This window comes from Rana temporaria, chromosome 8, assembly GCF_905171775.1.
Source record: "Rana temporaria chromosome 8, aRanTem1.1, whole genome shotgun sequence".
NCBI lineage: Eukaryota > Metazoa > Chordata > Amphibia > Anura > Ranidae > Rana > Rana temporaria.
Genome location: NC_053496.1, coordinates 121,913,840 through 121,935,340, shown reverse-complemented (window position 1 = coordinate 121,935,340; position 21,501 = coordinate 121,913,840). Strand labels below are relative to the sequence as shown.

Here is a 21,501-nt window from a genome sequence, read left to right as displayed (position 1 = left end):
GGTATTTGTTGAATAACCTGCAAGTTTGATCATGATCGATCATGTTTTACAGGGCTGTGTGTGCCGCCCGTTGCTTGGCAATGTCTGTCTGAAATTTTACACTTTGGTTTTACTTTTCTCTTTTTATTTTGTTGTGCCTGTACGTTCAGACAGCTACTTGCCTGAGGTACTGACATACCGTTGTCGTTGCCTCCCTAATACCCCACAAAGTGTCCTGCCGTCCTTTTGGATCTGCGGGACACAACATTCACTGCAAACGGACTCACCCCAGCGGAACCGATTTCGGTCCCGTGGGGGAGAGCCTCTGTCAGTTGACCTTCTTCTTCTGACTTCATTGCTACTTCATTTCTTACTACCCTTCTCTCTTACTTCTGCACTACCTCTTGTCCTATCTTAAACCCTCCCTCCCATCCCACATTCCCCATCCCACCCACACCCCTAAAGTATATTAATCTACCCGCTACATAGCGAAACTGATAGTCTCTGGGGTGTTGTTGCTGACTTGTCTCCTGCAGTTCTATCCTACCAGGTTACCTTGCCGACAGATCCCGCTACCTGAGAAATTCGATATGGCCTACTCCTCTCTGGGGACCAATCCACTGGTGATATCGCATAATGTCAGGGGGCTGAATATACCGGAACGTCGCTCAACCTTACTAAAGGAGCTAAAAAAAGGTAGGCCACACTTTGTGTTCCTTCAAGAGACCCATTTTAGAACCAACCAAATCCCTAGACTCTTTGATGCCCACTTCCCAAGTGTGTTCCACTCAACCAACAGTGAGTCAAAATCAAAAGGCGTGACGATACTGATTAGCAAGAATGCACCCTTTCAACCCACAAACCAGTTAAGCGACCCAGGGGGTAGGTTCATCTTTGTTAAGGGCACATATAGAGGTTCACCAATGACCCTTGCTAACGTCTATTTCCCGAACAAAGCGCATGGCACCTTCTGCCAGAAACTTGTCAGGGAACTCGCCGGGTTTGCCAGTGGCTGTATCATCCTAGGAGGGGACTTTAATGTGCCCTTGAATCCCCTGGAGGATACCTCTAACGGGAAATCATGCATCACCTATCGGCTCCTAAAACGACTCAAGGTGATGCTACAGTCTCTAAATTTGATTGACACTTGGCGCTTCTCGCATCCGGGAGGACGTGATTTTACCCATTTCTCGGTCCCTCATGCGAGATACGCCAGATTAGACTATCTCTTCATCACTCAACGTGACCTCACGAGATTGACGGGCGCGCACATAGGCATTCAGACATTTTCTGACCATGCTCCGGTGTCGCTCTCTCTGGATGCGACACACCCCACTGGACGCTCACCCACATGGAGGCTAAACGCATCCTTACTGACTGACCAGACTACACTTGCCTCTCTGACCGAATCCCTGAAAGAATTTTTCATGCTTAATGCCACTTCGGGTTCAGATCCACTTGCAGTATGGGAAGCGCACAAATGCACGGTCAGAGGAATCTTGATTAGTATTGGGGCAAAACGTAAAAGAGAAAGAGAGGCCTTACTGCATAAATTGTCCACCCAAATTAACAACCTGGAGGCTCTCCACAAACAGTCGCTCTCCATTGATTCAGCCAAACAGCTGCTTGAATTGAGATGCGAATTACAGCAGATCCTAGACTTTTCAGCCAAGCGTATGTTGTTCTTCAAAAAACGACTCTATTACGAAGCGGGCGACAAGTCTGGTAAATTCCTGGCGAGAGCGCTCCGTGAGTGCTCCTCCGCCAACAATATTGCTGCCATACAAAGAGAAGATGGGGGACTGGACGTGACGACTGAAAAAATCGCACACCATTTCCACAACTTCTACATGAGGCTCTATAACCTCCCACCCCAGCATAGACAACCTCACATGATAGGCGATAGACCCCAGCTCATAAGGGAATACCTAGCCAGGAGTGGCATCCCATCACTCAAAGATGATGATGTTACAAGCCTAGAAAAACCTATCACAGCGGAAGAGATAGGAGTAGCGATAGGACAGCTGAAAAACAATAAAAGTCCGGGACCGGACGGATATTCAGCTATTTATTACAAGACTTTTACTGAAAGCCTTGTGGTCCCCCTTAAAAATGCCTTGAACTCACTGTCTATACCCAGAAAGGTAACCCCAGATTTTCTCTCGGCCCACGTGGCTGTCATCCCAAAGCCAGGTAAGGACCCCACGTCATGCTCGAGTTATCGTCCCATTTCACTTCTCAACCTGGACGTGAAGCTATTCGCCAAAATACTTGCCACTAGACTTGGCCCACTGCTCCCTGGGTTGATCGGTCTTGAACAGGCAGGGTTCATGACGAACCGAGAAGCTAAAGACAATGTTACTAAAACCCTACTGCTGATTCATGCGGCGAGGGTACGGAAGATCGAGGGCCTTCTCCTCTCCACCGATGCGGAGAAGGCCTTCGATCGGGTGGCATGGGACTTCATGACGGCGGTATGCAGCAGGGTAGGATTTGGCCCCTGTATGATGGCATGGGTGGCGGCGCTATATCAACACCCATCGGCGCGTCTAAAAATTAATGGTAGTCTCTCCGAAAAAGTAGAGATTGCTAACGGGACAAGGCAGGGTTGCCCGTTGTCACCCCTGCTTTTCATCCTTACGCTCGAACCCTTTATCAGACTAGTCAAATTAAATCCAGATGTGATTGGGTTTCGTGTAGGGGACAGTGAGTTCAAGGTTGCGGCATACGCCGATGACCTCCTCTTTTTCTTGTCATCCCCCCACATCTCGCTCCCTAATTTAATGAAAGAATTCGCCCAGTATGGCTACATGTCAAACCTAAAAATAAACTACACGAAATCGGAAGCTCTTAACGTTTCACTGCCAGACAGATTATTATCCCAGACTAAGGCAAACTCGCAGTTCCGTTGGGAAGGAAACGCTCTCAGATACTTGGGGGTTTGGCTAACCCAGCATCTCAAAGACACGTTCGAGCGGAATTTTTCGCCGTTACTTAGGGAATGTGAGAAGGCTCTCAGTGGATGGGACCTGAAACATTTTTCTTGGTTCGGTCGTGCGGCCATAGTCAAAATGGTTATACTGCCCAGATTCTTGTATCTGACACGCACGCTCCCGATCGCGATCCCGCATCGTTTTTTCGCTACCCTGAATTCAGTACTGCTGCGATTCCTGTGGTCCGGGAAGAAACCCAGAATCAAGCTACTTACTTTGACACAATCTAAAGATCTGGGAGGGATTGGCTTCCCTGATTTCAAACAGTACTACCAAGCGTCACACTTAGCAAGGATCATAGACTGGCACTGCCATGGCCACTCAAAAGACTGGATAGCGCTAGAGAATGAACTTAGTCCCATGACCCTCCTGTACTCACCGTGGTTGTCGTGGCCCAAGTGTCCGCCTCACCTCCGTAAAAACCCACTCACAGGAACCACTTTGGGGATTTTTCACTCACTCGCCAGAAAGGGAAAACTCTCTACCTTCCCTAGTCCGCTTACCCCTCTATCTGACAACCCTGAATTCACACCAGGGGTCGATACCCCGACTTTTAAATTGCCTCGCACCAATGGTCCTCTACTGGCTGGAGACTGTTCTGTAGGGAATACACTCAAAACTTGGCCCTCACTCAAGTTAGACAATGACCTCCCTAACATGAAACAATGGGCATATTTCCAACTACGAAGCTATTTAAATGGATTGGGGAGCTCGGCTAATCTGTCTAGACCACAGACGGTTCTAGAATCAACCTGTCATAAACAGGAACCAGTGGCTAAAGCCACTTCGGTGGCCTATTCGTGGCTGAAAAGCACAAATAAGGAAAATTTAGACAAACAAAAGCAAGATTGGGCGGAGGATCTAAACTTAGATATTACAGACAAACAGTGGCAAACAGTGTGCACATTGGCACATAAGTGCTCTATCAGCACGAAACTGCAGGAGACAAGTTACAAGTTGCTATCCAGATGGTACAATACTCCGGAGAGGCTTCATAAGTGGGACCCTTCAAAACCAGATATATGTTGGAGATGTAAAACTACAGTGGGATCACTGCTCCACATTTGGTGGTCATGCCCCATGATTTCTGCCTTCTGGCAGGAGGTGTGCGATGTTATCAAGCTGATTACTGAGACGTCCATGGAGCTGTCGGCCGCGTGTTGCCTGCTACACCTGTCCTCCTTCTCGCTTACCCGCTACAAGACTTCACTGACTAAACACTTGTTGAACGCGGCTAAATCCCTCATCCCCCTTTACTGGCTATCCACTAGGGTGCCTACGGTCAAAGAGTGGCTTCGCAAAGTGGCGGAGGTTCCCGAGATGGAGGATACGCTGGCTCAAGATAGGGGGACGGCCGAGAAGTTTCTGGACACCTGGCGGCCATGGTCGGCCTTTAGGTTTTCGAAAGATTTTGAATCTATAATGCAATGAATCCACACTAGAGATTCTACCAAGCCTTGGTAGGCACGCAGTGGTGATATTGACCCCCACACTGATGATTGACTCGGTGACACAGTTACAGGTAGTGTCACCGTCGCACCCCACCTACTCCTCCCCTACCCTTCCCCATTATCCTTCCCCTCCCTTTTCCTCTCTTGCTCTTTCACACTTTTTCTCGCCTATGATGTCACCTCTGATATCTCTCATTACTTTTGGCTCTCTAAACTTAAGTGTAACCCCTACGTACTGATACGTTCTTGACATGAGTATGAATGATTAATTCCCTTAATATAACAACTACCTATGCAATGTTAATGACTCCAGGTATTCTCTTGTATTATCACCTGTTTCTCATTTTCTGCCTCACACTGTGGAGTTGCTTATTGGTATTTGTATCAGACGTGATATGCACACAGCTGCGTCTGTGTTGAGTCATCCTTTGTATTCCTCTTGTTTTCTATTGTCTTCAATAAACAAAACTTTTGAATGGAAAAAAAAAAAAAAATTTAAGAGAGATTCCCTCCCCAGGTTTATCGAGGTGTCTAAAATACTTATTACTGAAGCAGTGTCAGGAGTACTTTCCACATTTCAAGTATAATTTTTTCATAGAGACTAATACACCTTATTTTTACCACCTTCCAAAAAGGTACACAAGTGTCTGAACAATCCCCCAGCAGGACTCAAAATTTCAAGTCAAGACCCGAGTTACTGGCCATCAGTTGCCCCACCCTGCCCCTAAACATGCCTCATAAATTATCTAGTGAAATTACACTTAAAATGTTTTATGCAGAATTAAGTTACAAAAATAATTAAACAACAACTTTATGCTCATCAATGCAGCCTCAACTGTGCAAGCGAAGAGAGAGGAAAGGAAGAGGATTGCCGGCCGGATCATCAGAGAGTGCCATCACATACAGCCCCGCCTCCTGGCCCAGGTACTTTGATGTACGTCACATTATCGGTCTGTCAAAGTACCCGGGCCAGGAGGCAGGCCTGTATATGACGGTGAGTACGCGGTACACTCAACAATTCATATAAAAGCTGTTACAGTGATGTTTTCCGCTCTCTAATGATCCAGCAGCCAATCCTCACCCTCTCCTCTCTCTTCCCCTGGGCGATCACTGGGAGAAGGGCTCCCATTTAACCCCACCAGCAGGCGGTGCTCGCACCTCCCTCCAAGGCAGGCCACGCTTGCCAGCAATAATTTTCCAGAGTAGGCGAGTGGAAAATTTGAGGGCTGCCCCAGGATGTCCCGTATTGGCCTTGATGGAGAGTATTACCACAAGCTACTCCTTATACATCGACTACTTTCTCAAGCCCTTAGCACAAGCCCTCCCTTCTTACACCCAAGATGGCACCCATCTTCTGCAGTTGTTGTGCCCATACACCTGTGAGCCCACGTACCTGTGGGTGTCCCTGGATGTATGTTCGCTATATACGTCTATACCTCATGAAGTGGGTCTTCAAGCAGTGCTAGATTTTCTGTCCCGTCACTCCAATATTAATTCCCACCCACTTGTGTGAAAATATTAATCCTACCTCATTCCCCTTTATTTTTCTCCTCATACTTCCTCTTTCAGGCACTTTGTTTCCTTATCCATGCCTTTACTTTCTTCCCCAAAGATAAGCAACATGTTGCTATTTCTTCTTGCCTTTATATTCATGGAGGGATTGTTCTTCTAACCCTCCACAACTTTTCTACATGTTACTCTTTTCCTTTACCCCTTAAATACAAAATACAGACTGGGACAGGGAAGACACCAGTCCATGCTCTTTAATTTCTTGCAGAAATGTAACAATACTGCATATGCATAATTTGTATTGTTGTGTATGCAGATGTCTTTAGACATGGATATGTTTCAATCTCTCTACTATGTATGACTATACTGAAAATTGATTTATATGACTGGATGTTTCACCCGGTCTCATTTTAGTCTAAATAAAGAGTTTTTAAATATGCACACGCAAATTTCTATTTTTGCCAGGTACAAAGTAAATAAGTGCCACACCACTACTCCCTATTGCTTACTTATGCCAATTTGAAAGTGTGATAATAAGCATATTCATATATACAGTGCAAATAAATGCCATGCTATAACCTAAGAACTAGGGTTGCACCGATACGAAGCATTTTCATGTGTATCGGTACTCGCGTAAAATGCTCTGATATCTGAAGTGATGTCACCTTGGGGGTGGACAGTGGTATCGCTAGGGGGTGCGGACCACACCCAGATGACACCCGCATGTCCCAGGCGGCTGCGGTGGCTGGGCTGCACCTCCCTGTGGCCAGCCGGCCACCCATTTAAAGGGGAGTTCCACCCACAATTTCACTTTTTAAATATAAATACCCCTGTAATACACAAGCTTAATGTATTCTAGTAAAGTTAGTCTGTAAACTAAGGTCCGTTTTGTTAGGTTGTTACAGCATTTAAATAGTTTATAATCTAGAAATAGACCGTGGCCATCTTAAGTGTGGGCATCATGAAGCCAGACTGTATGACTTCCTGGATTTCAGCTTTGCATATCTCGCACATGCTCAGTGCACAAGCAATGTGATAGGTTTCAGTCAGGTTTGCAAGGACTACTGGGAAACATGATGCCTATCCCAGAAACCCTTGCAAATAGCCTAGGCAAATAAGGAGGAGGAAGTAATGAAGGACTACAAAATAAAGGTATTTACAAGCAACAAATTAAATAAAAATTGTCCATTCTGAACACTATGAGATTAGAGCATGCAGCACAGACAAACATAAAAAAATGGGTGGAACTCCACTTTAATTCACCACATGCCCTTCAGAACCAGAGACTAGGTCTTCTGACCATAAAGAGGAAGAGCTGGAGAGGAGACCCCATCGCCACGTGTAGTGATAGGTGTCCTGGGGCATCTTTCATCTGATATCCGGTGGCACCAGCAGCTCCTCTGACCCAGCTCACCTGGCATTTTGAACCTACACTACATGATATGCCTGTTTTAACTGTTAAATTGTGAGTAGCCATCTATTGGGGTAATTAAAATGTGCTGCTGCACCTATAGTCACTTCTCTCCTTTTGCCCTTCATGTATTAAGAGTGCTACATCTCTAAAAGAAGCTTGCCCTAGTGTTGGATCTGCTTGGACGTATTATGCACTCATATATTATACTTTAATAAACATTGTTCATAGCAGATTAGGTATAGAGACCAAACCTTTTTACTTGGCTGCATTGGAGACCCTGGGAGAGATTTGGGGTCCAATAGACCCCAGATCTCTCCATAAAGAGGGCCTTTCATGGGCCATGCTATTACACAGGATGTTGTTCATCCCTTGTAAATAGCTATAAACTTGATAAAAAAAGTACAGTGTTAAAAATACATTACATTTTTAAATAAAAATCAAATAAATAGGTATCAGTAATTGGCATCAGTGAGTACTTAAGGAAAATTATTGGTACTCGTACTTAAAAAAACTGGTATCGGTGCATCCCTACTAAGAACTACACCCCATGTAACAGTGTCAAGCTATTCAAAAATATAAACTGTAAAAAGCATATTAAAGCGCCGTTCTACCCATTTAAAAGTCAGTATCTACATAATAAATAAAAAGAATAATTACCGCGCTAAAAAGAGTGACACAACTAAATAAATTACAATAAAGTAAGCTGCAACAAATTTGTGATATACACACAAAAATACAAGATAAGAAAAGATAAGTTGCGCTGATATCGTAAAAATTGAAAAAATTGATATTCAATATTGATGGGACCAAATATATATATATATATATATATATATATATATATATATATATATATATATAACAGTCCATAAAAAGTCCTCAGAATTGCAAGGAAAATAAATTGTGAAAAAATAAACAGTGCTGTGAAGCTAAGCAAAACCACCACCGATGAATTAATAAGGGTGTGTGCTTACCAGAAGGCAAGCTAATTAAGCGTGCGGCTGCACCCCAGCCAGGGCCTTTAACATGGAACTCCTGCCAGCATCAGAGATGAAAGTCCTCCCAGTAGATGAAAGGGTATGGAAATTTCAAGAAAAAAAACTCACATAGTGATGTACCGAATATACTGAGAAATATCATATTATAGCACACTTAAGAGGAGAGAACCACCACCGATAGTGACCACCGCAAAATTTATGCGCTTACCAGACCAATAAATTTACATGGCATGCGGCTGAACCCCAGCCAGGGCCTTTACGGAACTATCTCCGACCTCATCAGATCGAGACTTCCCCAGTATCCACGGCAACAGTTACCACCGAAAAATAAAATGAATCCAACAATAGAGACGTACCGTAGAAACTAGTGGTTTAATAAAGTAAAAAATAAGACTTACAAAGGATCAAAACGTTTAAAATTGGAGCCGGCCGGCTATGTACGATCACCCGTCCTCGTGGACTGGAACGCTGCGCATCAGAGCGTCTTCTACCCGACGTACGTTTCGTCAAATAATGTACGTTCGCCAGACGATGTCATTATTTGACGAAACGTACGTCGGGTAGGAAACGCTCTGATGCGCAGCGTTCCAGTCCACGAGGACGGGTGATCGTACATAGCCGGCCGGCTCCAATTTTAAACGTTTTGATCCTTTGTAAGTCTTATTTTTTACTTTATTAAACCACACGTTTCTACGGTACGTCACCATTGTTGGATTCATTTTATTTTTCGGTGGTAACTGTTGCCGTGGATACTGGGGAAGCCTCGATCTGATGAGGTTGGAGATAGTTCCGTAAAGGCCCTGGCTGGGGTTCAGCCGCATGCCATGTACATTTATTGGTCTGGTAAGCGCATACAATTTGCAGTGGTCCCTATCGGTGGTGGTTCTCTCCTCTTAAGTGTGCTATCATATGATATTTCTCAGTATATTCGGTACATCACTATGTGAGTTTTTTTTTCTTGAAATTTCCATACCCTTTCATCTACTGGGAGGACTTTCATCTCTGATGCTGGCAGGAGTTCCATGTTAAAGGCCCTGGCTGGGGTGCAGCCGCAAGCTTAATTAGCTTGCCTTCTGCTAAGCACACACCCTTATTAATTCATCGGTGGTGGTTTTGCTTAGCTTCACAGCACTGTTTATTTTTTCACGATTTATTTTCCTTGCAATTCTGAGTATCTACATAAAGTGTAGCTGCTGACTTTTAATAATCAGAGACACTCATCTGTCCCATGGTCCAGCAATGAGGGCGAACAAAGTCCCACTCCTCTGCCCCTCCGCTCTGTGGCACGGGTATAGTAACCGTGGACGCCCGGCTGTGGCTTCACAGCCGTGCACGTACTGCACAGCGTGAGCTGCGTGCTGTAAATGGCCAGGGAATCTTCTGGGACCTATCACGTGTCCCAGAAGATTGCAGGGAGGGAGGAAGAGGTAAACTTCCTTCCAGCACTGCAGAACCCTGGGAGGAAGTGGGAGCTGGATGCCTCTAAAAAGAGGGTATCCGCTTCCCCTTTAAAAAAATTGGCATGCCAAATGTGGCATGTCAGGGGGGTCATCATCACTTAAAGCGAAAGTTCACTTTTTGGGTGGATCTCCGCTTTTAGGACATTTTCAAATATTGACGAACATGCTGAAAATTCTTTCTTCAAACACAACCTGCATAGTATATGTACTCTTCACCAAATATACATGCATAAGTGTCCAATATTTGCAAATATATAGAATAATCTTGCAAGTGTCAAACTTGCAAAAATTGTCCTCCATGATCATTGCACAACACTTATGTGTCTACCATGTGACCCCCCTTGTGTGCAAAATATGCCCTAACCTCAAATTATTTACCCATGTATTATACAGGGAATAAATCCTCCAGTTTTCCTCCTCAACTGTCATCTGGTGGGAAATAGTGCAGCTCAAGATAAAAGACAATCACTCATAGTGCTTTCCATTTAAAGCCATATTTTAAAAGAAGTAATAACACTCACATTTATAAGTGCACAGAATTGTGCACAGTAGAAATTCACATATAAATAATATCCCTTTGGTCCTGAATGTGATCGCCACTGCTCTGGCTTGTATATCCAATCACTTCCTGGTTAAGGTGATGTTGTCATGCAGCTCCACCCTACACATTATATCTCAAATCACATGACCTCCTCAGGGGAAGTCATAAGCTTTCACAGGGCTGTGCACCATTCTGTCCACTTATAAATGTGAGTTTTTTTACTTATTTTTAATAAAAGGTTGAATATAAAATCCCTCTGGGAAAATGAAAGTAAAGGAGTGGAGGGGTGGCAATTGTATCCACTATGTCCAGATATGATCCAAATCGATTTTTACTTTAGACACATTGATGCTCGCTGGTCTTAATATTGTGCTTTTTGTTTTTAATGAAATATTTGTATGTGTTTTTACTGTATTAACACATAAGATTGCTTTTTGTGTATTTTTTTTATAATTGGTTTTTACATTTTTTCTTACTTTTACGTTGTTCTTTGTGCAATTTTTATTTATTGTTTGTAAATAGCCACTCCATCAAAGACTATGTAAACTGTAATTGAGGAGTATTGGAACAATGAAGCAGGTAAACTCTTCAGGAGGAGGTGTAGCACAGTGGTGTAGTGAGTAGCACTTTCGCCTAGCAGCAAAAAGGTCGCTGGTTCGAATCCCGACCACGACACCATCTGCCTGGAGTTTGCATGTTCTCCCTGTGCCTGCGTGGGTTTCCTCCTGGTACTACGGTTTCCTCCCACACTCCAAAGACATGCTGGTAGGTATATTGGACCTTGCCCAAATTGGCCCAGTATATATATATATATATATATATATATATATATATATATATATATATATATATATATATATATATGTATATCTGTGTGTATGACTGTGTCCCAAGCGTGTCACGATCCTACGGGGTAAAATGACCGCACCAGCCAAGCAGACACTGGCTGGAAAAAGCGCCCAGAGGCGATTCAGTTCGCATGAGTAGCGCTATACAAGTCATTCACTCATTCATTCATTCATTCATTCATTTATAAAGAAGGCTTTACACTTCTGTGTTAGTCTTTGATAAAGATTGTTATTACAATTAAAACATATCAAATGTAACACAGGTAGCTGTGTCACCTCACATCAAGCACTCCCTAAAAACTAGTGGCTTCTACCATCTAACCTGTCAGAAGACCAGCAGCTGGGGCTCTGAGAAGTCTGTCCCCGTCTTTTCTCTGCCTCTCCTTATATTTACTTTGCTGGACAATTGCCAACGGGACATATTTAGAAGGCATGTAACAGTGGGATGCCCCACACAGTCAGATTAGTAAGAGATGATGTTGTACTTCATACATGTTATGTGGATCGTGCTACAATTATATCCTTTTCAAAATCAGTCTCAGAATTTGCTAATGTTCTTGCAGGGACCCATATTTCTAGTTCTCCCACTTTAAACTTACATTCTGATGTTTTATTAATGCCCTGGACTGTGATGCTCCTACCAAGATCCTGTTTCTTATAGGGGTTGTAAAGGTAGAAAAAAATTCTCCAAATAGCTTCCTTTACTTTAGTGCAGTCCTCCTTCACTTACCTCATCCTTCGATTTTGCTTTTAAATGTCCTTATTTCTTCTGAGAAATCCTCACTTCCTGTTCTTCTGTCTGTAACTACACACAGTAATGCGAGGCTTTCTCCCTGGTGTTGAGAAAGCCTCTTGAGGGGGCAAGCAGGAGTGTCAGGATGCCTACTAACACACAGCTCCTGTCTCTATCTGCAAAGTAGAGAGTGTCCTGACACTCCTGCTCGCCCCCTCCCCCCCTCAAGAGGCTTTCTCAACACCAGGGAGAAAGCCTTGCATTACTGTGTGGAGTTACAGACAGAAGAACAGGAAGTGAGGATTTCTCAGAAGAAATAAGGACATTTAAAAGCAAAATCGGAGGATGAGGTAAGTGAAGGAAAGGAAGCTATTTCGGGAACACAAAATTACCTTTACAACCCCTTTAAATTGGTGTTCTCATCAATTTAGTTTAGATCTCACCCTTAGGCTTCAGGTACACGGGACGTTTTTTCAACCTCTCCTGAACGGTTTAACTTGACAGATAGTGACCGACATTTAAATGATCAGTTTTGCTGCATTTACATGCCGCGTTTAACTGTGTTTGGCGTGTTTGCATTTGATAGAATATATATATATATATATATATATATATATATTATATATTTATTTATTTATTTATATATTTATTTATTTAAAAAAAATGGTCAAAAATGAAAAACCCTTGTAAACGCAACACTGCTAAATGAGAGTTACCGTATTTCGAACCGTTTGGCGCTTGAAATGCCTGTAAACTCAGCTTCTGAACCCATTTTTTTGCGTTACAAAAAATGTCTCTAAACTCAACTGCCTAGAAACTACTGTAAACAACCCTGTGTACATGGACAGATAAGAAAACACGGAGGAGAGTTCAGGGGCAGTTGGAAAAAAAAAAGCGTTTAAGAATTGTATGCAAGAAATTATATTTGTTGACATACTGTGTCCTATGTGGTCTTCCTAATTTTCTAAAACCTGTTTTGTAAAAGTGACAACAAACCATATTATTATTCTCCTGAAATAATCCATACATTCTCTTCTTCAATTTTTATGTTTGTTCAGGTTTTGCTTCTACATTTGTCTGTGGGATTCAATTAAGCTGTTGCAAGTTCTTGTACCTCTTGAGGGCAGTACTTTTTGTTACTATGCTTACGGTTATGTGAAATCTAAATACTTATTGAAACTGAAAAAATACAGTGCCATTGGTGTATATATACACTGATGGCACTGTATTGTTTTAGTTTACACAAAGCACTGTATTCTGTTGGCATATACACCTTGCAATGCACTTTGTGAGTTCCCAAACCTCTCTTTTTCCTGCTTTCCTTTTTTTGTCTGGAACAAGTAGTGCATATTAGATGTGGTTGCTGCTGTATGCACACTACATATCCCATGGTTACCTCGCCAGCAAAGATAAATTTACTATGTTCTGACATATAGTTGGACCATGTAGAATGTACTTAGCCACCATCTAACAGGAAGTCAGATCACAACAGCAGTAAAGAAAAGGAATCTGGAGATTTGGCAGAGGCTGGAAGCAACAGAAGGGTTTCTCATTTTAGTTAAGAATACTTGAAGTTACTTCAATATAATATATATATATATTTTTTTAACAAGAGTTTAGTGTGACTTTAATGACAGCAACCACTCTCTCTGCTAGAACTGTGACATGGTCACATTGCAGCTGCACACCTGTCTTAAATCATCAGAATGCCTGATAGGCCCCTTTCAGACGTCCGCTCTGTCTGTACGTTCATTACAAGTCCGTTAACGGACTTGTAATGAATCCCTATGGGGACGCGTCCGTTAGCGGATGGAGCATCCGCTAGCGTCCGCGTCAGTTGGGTTCCGCTTTTCTGAACGGAAGAAACCCTATTTTTCTTCCGTTCGGAGGAGCGGAACTGATGCAGACAGACAGACGGTCCGTCTGCATCAGGTTCCCCATAGGGGACAGCGGAGCAGAGACAGGGCGGTCCCTGCACTGTGTGCGGGGACCTCCCTATCCGCCGACAGCTGAGCGGGGATCCCCGCTGAGCGTTGGCGGACACACGGAGCGGACCCGGAAACGGTCCGCTCCGTGTGAAAGAGCTCATAAGTCCTTTTTCACATTGATTGCAGCTTTGAAATTGTGCAACTTTACCTGACATTGCACAATTTCATTTGAAAAATGAATAGACTCCCATGGACTGGCATGTGTATTGCCATCATCTCTCATGAATCAAAAATTATTTTACCTCAAGAGATTGGGATTTTAAAGGCAATAGTAATATATATATATATATATATATATATATATATATATATATATATATATATATATATACAAATATAGGTTTATTACAAAAATGACAAAAATTACATGAAGGACATAAATGCTCCACAAATGTAGAACAGCAGTGATTAAAAATGTATTACATAAAAATGCATGAACATCTGGCAAAGATATATGACAACTTTATCAGACCCCAGGAACGTTGTACAAACAGTTCTTGAAGATGACAGGCTGCAATTTGAAAATGTAAGAAATATACAGCACTCTTCATCAGGTACAGCAATTCACCTTTTGAAGAAAAAGTAATAAATACACCTTTTTTGCAGGTAAAAAAAGTGTGTACTCATTTTTATCTAAGGACTCTCAGGATAGCTGTTTGCCCGCACATCGTATTCGTATGGGTAGGCAGTTACCTGAGAGCAGGAAGAATCAATGAACTGCCAGAGCCCTCACCAGCACCCTTGTAGTTTATTGAGAACTACAAGCCATCAGCTGCAATGGTACTTGTAGTCCACCCATTCACAAGAAAATGTGAATCAATGACACGGCCATGTGGGCAGAGCTCCTCACAGCCACACTATTTTCCAATTGTGACAACATGCAGGGAGAAGATCCACCACCTGCTGTCACAGGGAGGGGGACTTGGGCATGTGGGGTGCAGATTCCCTAAAAACAGGTGGATAATGTAACATGTTCCAAAGGTGAACTTATCCTTCAACTTGGATGGGATTCCTGCTGGAGGTCATATCTGTGAATAATGTGATGCATCTACATTTTTGTATATTAAATGGGTCGTAAAAATATCTCCTTACCTTGTTTTTAAAATGTTTAAAAATTGCAGAATTTCTGAAAACTGAATAAGCCGCAAAGCTCGTAGAAATCTCAAGCCTGTAAAAAAAATAAAAATAAATGATGCTTTTTTTTTTTTGGAGAATACAGTTACCTTTTATCATATAACATTTTGAAAAGTGTATTACATTTAGAACAGGAATATATGCATCTACATACAAAATCATTTAAAATAAATTAAGAAACGATAGCATAACATAATATCACTATGGGATGTATACACAGAAACTCAGCAACCAGTGTTTGTTTTGTATTGGTACATTTCTTCTTTCATTTGCTGCTAGATTAAACATGGGTCTGACTAGTTATCCTGGGCAATGGTTCCATTGCTCTAAATGTTATACATCAGCCTGAAACTGTGTGCAGCATATTTAAAGCTAAACTCCAGGCGCAAATGCTTTAATTTAAATATATTCCTCCATAGCCACAAAAAGGATATAAATCCTCGTATGTGCAACAAATGCTTTTGCAAGCCCAGGTATTACCTTGTTAAAGTAGTGGTAACATCATTACTGTGCTATACACATGCCTGTGTAGAGGGCAGAGCTGTAGGAGGGACTCAACAGGTCCACCAACTGCAGGCTGCCTACAGAAAACTACAAGAGGGTGGATAAAAGACAAGTCACCCTGCAGAAGCAGTGGGTGGCATTTATTACAGGAAGGTCATGCACAAATGCAACCCATCATTAAGGGTTTGTTCACACCAGGGAAAGCTGCTTGGCACAGGACCTGGAATATTTCAGCTATCACTGTAGTAGCGTTGGCTTTCCCAAAGGCCCCTTAACCATGTAACGCCGGGCGATGTACCGCTACTTTGAGCGGTTATAGTGGAATCTGCTGCAGGGATGATCGTGGTATTGTTTCGTAGAGCTGGACGAGCACTTTTTTTTATTTTTTTTAAGCAATCCTAGCGGGTAAATGCCTGCTGATTTTCTTTTACAATGCGGTCCTGCTGTCTTCCCGGGCTCTCCCATCCCACTGGGGAGCCTGGTATTGCAGTTGGCAGTTCCAATGGCTTACCATAGAGCTGATGGTTGAAGAAACCGGAAGCAATGTGTATTTCATCACTTTCAGTTTCACCAGTTGTAAATCATACCGATCTTGGTATGACCCAAAGCTTTAAAAAGGCAGAGGAGACATATGGGGTCCAATGTCTCAGTAAAGAGGACATGTTGCTGCCTATTGTCATCATAAGGCATATTGTGATAACAATAACAATTATTTAAAATAGTTACAGTGTAAAAAAAAAAAAAAGTTAAGGTGAACACCCACATCGTACATAAACAGCGATCACACCACACATGTGAGATATCACCATGAATGTCAGAACGAGAGCAATAATTCTAGCACCAGACCTCCTGTGTAAATCTAAAGTAGTAATCTGTAAAGGTTTTAAAAACATTGCTTATGGATAATATCATTTACGTCGTTTGACACCATTCACAAGAATGCGCAACTTTAAAGCATGACATGTTTGGTATCCATTTATTCGGCATAACATCTCCTTTTATATTTTACCAAACAATTGGGTGTATTATTGTGTTTTTGTGCATTAACCACATCCCTATAGCAAAATGACAGCCAGGCAGTGGATTCATTCTCCTGACTGGGCATCATATGATGTCCAGCAGTATAAGGCGCATAGCACGGCGATCAGATGTCCGATCTCGATAAAGAGCCTATGACGCCCAATCACAGATGATCACCTCATAATCAGGAAGTGCCAGTTATCGGTTGTTCCTCTATTCACGCTGATAAGGCACAAGTAGAGGAGAGCTAATCAGCGGTTTTCCAGACAGGGGGTCTGCACTGATTAGGGATGATCACAAGGGATGCCAGCCTGTGCCCACGAGGGATGCCAATTAGTGTCCACCAGGGATGCCAATCAGTGTTTATCACTAATGCCTGTCAGTGCCTCATCAGTGCTACCGATCAGTGCCGCCTATCAGTGCCCATCATTGCCCCCTTATAAGTGCCACTTATCAGGGTCCAACCAGTGCTGCATATCGGTGCCGCCTATCAGTACCCATTATTGCTGCTGATATAAAAGAGTTGCAAAGATTTCAGCATAGATACTGCAGGTAACTAGATAGATATTTGCATTCAGGGTTTGGGAAATTGCTCCTAAATTTGGCACTGATTCCAACTATTACTGAAGCCCAACGCCTTAGCAAGGCAATTAATGAAATAAAATTAAACATGTTAACTCTTGCAGGAAGTAGTGTACTCTCATGAAATCTAGTTTGGAAAATATAAATTCTTCTTTTGGCTATCAAAAAAATACCAACAAGGCCAAATCGTGCATAGCAAAAAATTGGAAAAGCTCCAGACCTCCAACAATTGCTAAATGGCTCTACAGAGTCAGAAATGTGGGGGTTATAGAGGACTTGGTGTTCTCAGCCCAAGACAGGAAAGGGCAATATACCAAAGTTTGGTCAACATGGAACATATTTGTCCATTTAGAAAAAGGGAAGAGACTAATGGGAAACACAGTGGGGGGGAGTAAGTCGGCTTGGGACACGAGAAACAATTAAGAGGCCAATATTCCTGAACCTCCACTGGAAGAGGGGGAGGGAGCGGGAGAGGAGAGTGGTGTTGGTTTGTCCTTTTCCTTTTTTTCCCTTCGTTTTGGGTTTGTTTTGTTTTGGGAGGGGAGTAGCCAGGGGAGTATAAAATTAAAAGGGAAAAACGAGGAAGGCTGAGAGAAATAAAAGACAAGGATACCTAAGAGAAAGAGTGCCTTATTGTATTTTGTACGGATGTATAGATATAGGAAGACATGGACTGTAAGTAATGAGTAATGATTACAAAGAGTAGATGTGACATATGTGTTTAAAAATAGGACTAAATAAGGTAATAGGAGGAGAAATTTACCATGTATAGAAACACAATGGAAGACGTATTATGTATTATAAGAAAAAAGTGTAATTGAAGGCCTACAATACACCTCCCTGCGCCAACACGGAAAAAACTATTGCAAAATCTAATAACAGATTTCCGCAAGTTAAAGAGCAATCTGAATATTACGGTAATGGGAGCAGCCGTTTAAAAAAATAAAGACATAATAAAAATGATCAAGATTAAGAGAGCATAAATGCACAAATATTAAGATCACAAACGGCGCTAATGGTGACAGTTCTAGTGTAGATGCACAAGGCACCACGTCTACACTCCAATGTTGCGTGAAGGAAATCAGTGAGGTATAGGCAAAAAAGTTCCAAATAGAAGTGTGGTCCACTTTAAGAAAGGACAGATAGTAAGCACCTTCCACCCGAACTCCTCTAGAGACACCACGTGGGACACAATGAGCCCCCTCTGGGGTACACACTCACCAGAAAGTAAATAATACAGGGCGATGTATGCGTAACTCCAAACTGATAATCAGCCTTCAAGCAGGGTAATCAAACACATCTGTATAGGAGCTCCAAATTAAACCAGAAAAAAAGACAGAGAAAGTGCCATAGCATAATTCCGTTTTTAATGGATCAAAAATAGTAGCCCACAGAAGCAAAAACCCCTTCAACCATTGAACGTACAATAAAAGTATTTAAAAAGCGCATAATCACCAAATCCTGGATAATAGGTAAAGCATCGCACTGGTCCTGGTTCAGTCTCACAGAGACTGTCAACTTCCGGTTCCAGACGAGGCACTGGTGGAGCGCAAACGTCACTTCCTGAGCGTCGTGAGAAGCCACGCCCTGACGCGTTTCGTCATAGGACTTCGACTGGACTGACGCCCTCTGTCGAAGTCCTATGACGAAACGCGTCAGGGCGTGGCTTCTCACGACGCTCAGGAAGTGACGTTTGCGCTCCACCAGTGCCTCGTCTGGAACCGGAAGTTGACAGTCTCTGTGAGACTGAACCAGGACCAGTGCGATGCTTTACCTATTATCCAGGATTTGGTGATTATGCGCTTTTTAAATACTTTTATTGTACGTTCAATGGTTGAAGGGGTTTTTGCTTCTGTGGGCTACTATTTTTGATCCATTAAAAACGGAATTATGCTATGGCACTTTCTCTGTCTTTTTTTCTGGTTTAATTTGGAGCTCCTATACAGATGTGTTTGATTACCCTGCTTGAAGGCTGATTATCAGTTTGGAGTTACGCATACATCGCCCTGTATTATTTACTTTCTGGTGAGTGTGTACCCCAGAGGGGGCTCATTGTGTCCCACGTGGTGTCTCTAGAGGAGTTCGGGTGGAAGGTGCTTACTATCTGTCCTTTCTTAAAGTGGACCACACTTCTATTTGGAACTTTTTTGCCTATACCTCACTGATTTCCTTCACGCAACATTGGAGTGTAGACGTGGTGCCTTGTGCATCTACACTAGAACTGTCACCATTAGCGCCGTTTGTGATCTTAATATTTGTGCATTTATGCTCTCTTAATCTTGATCATTTTTATTATGTATTATGTATTATCAGATGTATCCTCTTTGAAGTATAAGGAATATTAAAAAAAAAACACCTGGCAACACCTTCCTTAATCAATTCAGTCCCGGAAGATTTTTCTCCTTAATGACCAGGCCATTTTTTGCGATACAGCACTGTGTATCTGACAATTAAAATTAATTAATTAAATTAATTAATTAAATTAATTAATTAAAAGTAACTGACAATTGCGCGACGCTGTGACGCTGTACCCAAATAAAATTGACGTCCCTTTTACCCCACAAATAGAGCTTTCTTTTGGTGGTATTTGGTCACCCCTACAGTTTTTTTTTTATTATTTTTTTATTTTTTTTAAGTGTATTTTGTGCGTGTACTCGAGAGAGGAGCCGGACTGCAGGAGTTGGGAGTAGGCAGGCCTCCCCCAGAGGCAATCTGCCACCTTTCTCCATGCCCCGGGTGGCAATGGCGGGTGTGTGAGGGGGTCCTCCCACACAGCCCGCCCTACCTGCTCCGCTTTGAAGCCCAACGGGGCAGAGGGACTCCCTATAAGGGAGTGAGAGGATTAGCCCGCTCAACCAGCCCCGTTAGTCCTTCGCCTCTCTTTTAGAGACTGCGTGGTCAAAGTGCGTGTGTGTTAACCCAATTTCGAGTGCGTGTGTAGGTGTGGTGGTTTTTGTGGGAGGGGGGGGCGTACTAAGCGCAGGCTTACCTCGCATAGCACACCCACCGAGAGCCGGGCTGAGACCACCAAACTCAATTCACATGTAGCCGAGACCGGGAACCGAACCCCTAGCTGCAGAGGTGAATGGCTTGTCAGCGCAGTGCCAATCGCATTGAGCCACCGCAGCTCCATGTTTTTATTTTTTTAAAGATAAACAAAAAATTACCAACAATTAAAAAAAAAAAAAATATTTATCAGTTTAGTCCAATATATATTCTTCTACATATTTTTGGTACATTAAAAAAATAAAAAAAATCGCAATAAGTGTATATTGATTGGTTTGTGCAAAAGTTATAGCATCTACAAAATAGGGAATAGATGTATGGCATGTTTATTTTATTTAATTTATTTATAACTAATGGTGGCAATAAGCGATTTTTAGCATGACTGAGACATTGCGGCTGACAGATAGGACATTTTTAACACATTTTTGAGACCATTGACATTTATACAGTGATCAGAGCAAAAAAATAGCCACTGATTATTGTATAAATGTCAGGGAAGGGGTTAACACTAGTGAGCGATCAAGGGGTTAAATGTGTTCCCTCATGAGTGTTTTCAACTGTGGGGGGTGGGACTGACTGAAGGAGGAGACATATTGCTGTTCCTAATTACTAGGAACAGTAGATCTGGCTCTCCTCCCCTGTCAAAACAGGGATTTGTGTTTCCATACACAGATCCATGTCCTGGCTCTCGCTCCCCCAATCACAGATGGCCGGCAGACATTGCGGCCACTGGCCACACGCATCGGGTCCCCTGCCATTCATCAGGCGCATGGGGGCGATTTCCTAAGACTGATGCACATCGATTACTGAGCACAACTGCACGACATTCTATCAGCTTGTAGGTTTTACAGTCAAAGCTTAACTGAACAAGCTAAAGTTAGAAGCTGATTGGTTACTATGGACAGCTGCACCAGATTCTGTGTGCACCAAAGGCCCCCATGACATCCATTCTGAGCATCTTGCAAATTCATTCACGACTTTTACTGTAGCTCTTTATTAAAAAGCTAGAAACAAGGTCAGAGACAAGGGCACTTCCAATCCTGGGTGATAATAATAGTCCGTTGTATTTTCATCATTTAGGGACCAAGCCTGGATTATCTGTATACAAAGAAGATCAGAATAGCAGAACAGAAAAAATAATCCTTTTACAGCAAGAAAACTAAATTAACATCTTTCTGGAAAACTACTACCGTTTAATTGTTTCTGTCAACCCACTCAGTGACAAAATTGCTAAATTTAACATCCTTCTATATATAAAAAAAAAAAAAAAAAATTAAAACTATGCATACTAAAACCTTGCCACCCAATTTAACTTTATAAGAATAATAATGGAGGTGCAGA

General features: G+C 42.5%; 1 protein-coding gene across 19 annotated transcripts in view; it reads right to left on the bottom strand.

Moving 5' to 3' along the window:
- Positions 1-21,501, bottom strand: part of KCNMA1 (potassium calcium-activated channel subfamily M alpha 1) — an 856,444-nt gene that overhangs the window by 490,094 nt on the left and 344,849 nt on the right. For all 19 annotated transcript variants that reach the window (XM_040320626.1, XM_040320627.1, XM_040320632.1 and 16 more), the window contains exon 6: positions 15,007-15,082. In XM_040320626.1, coding sequence (XP_040176560.1) covers positions 15,007-15,082 — 76 coding nt within the window. The remainder of the gene's footprint in view (positions 1-15,006; positions 15,083-21,501) is intronic.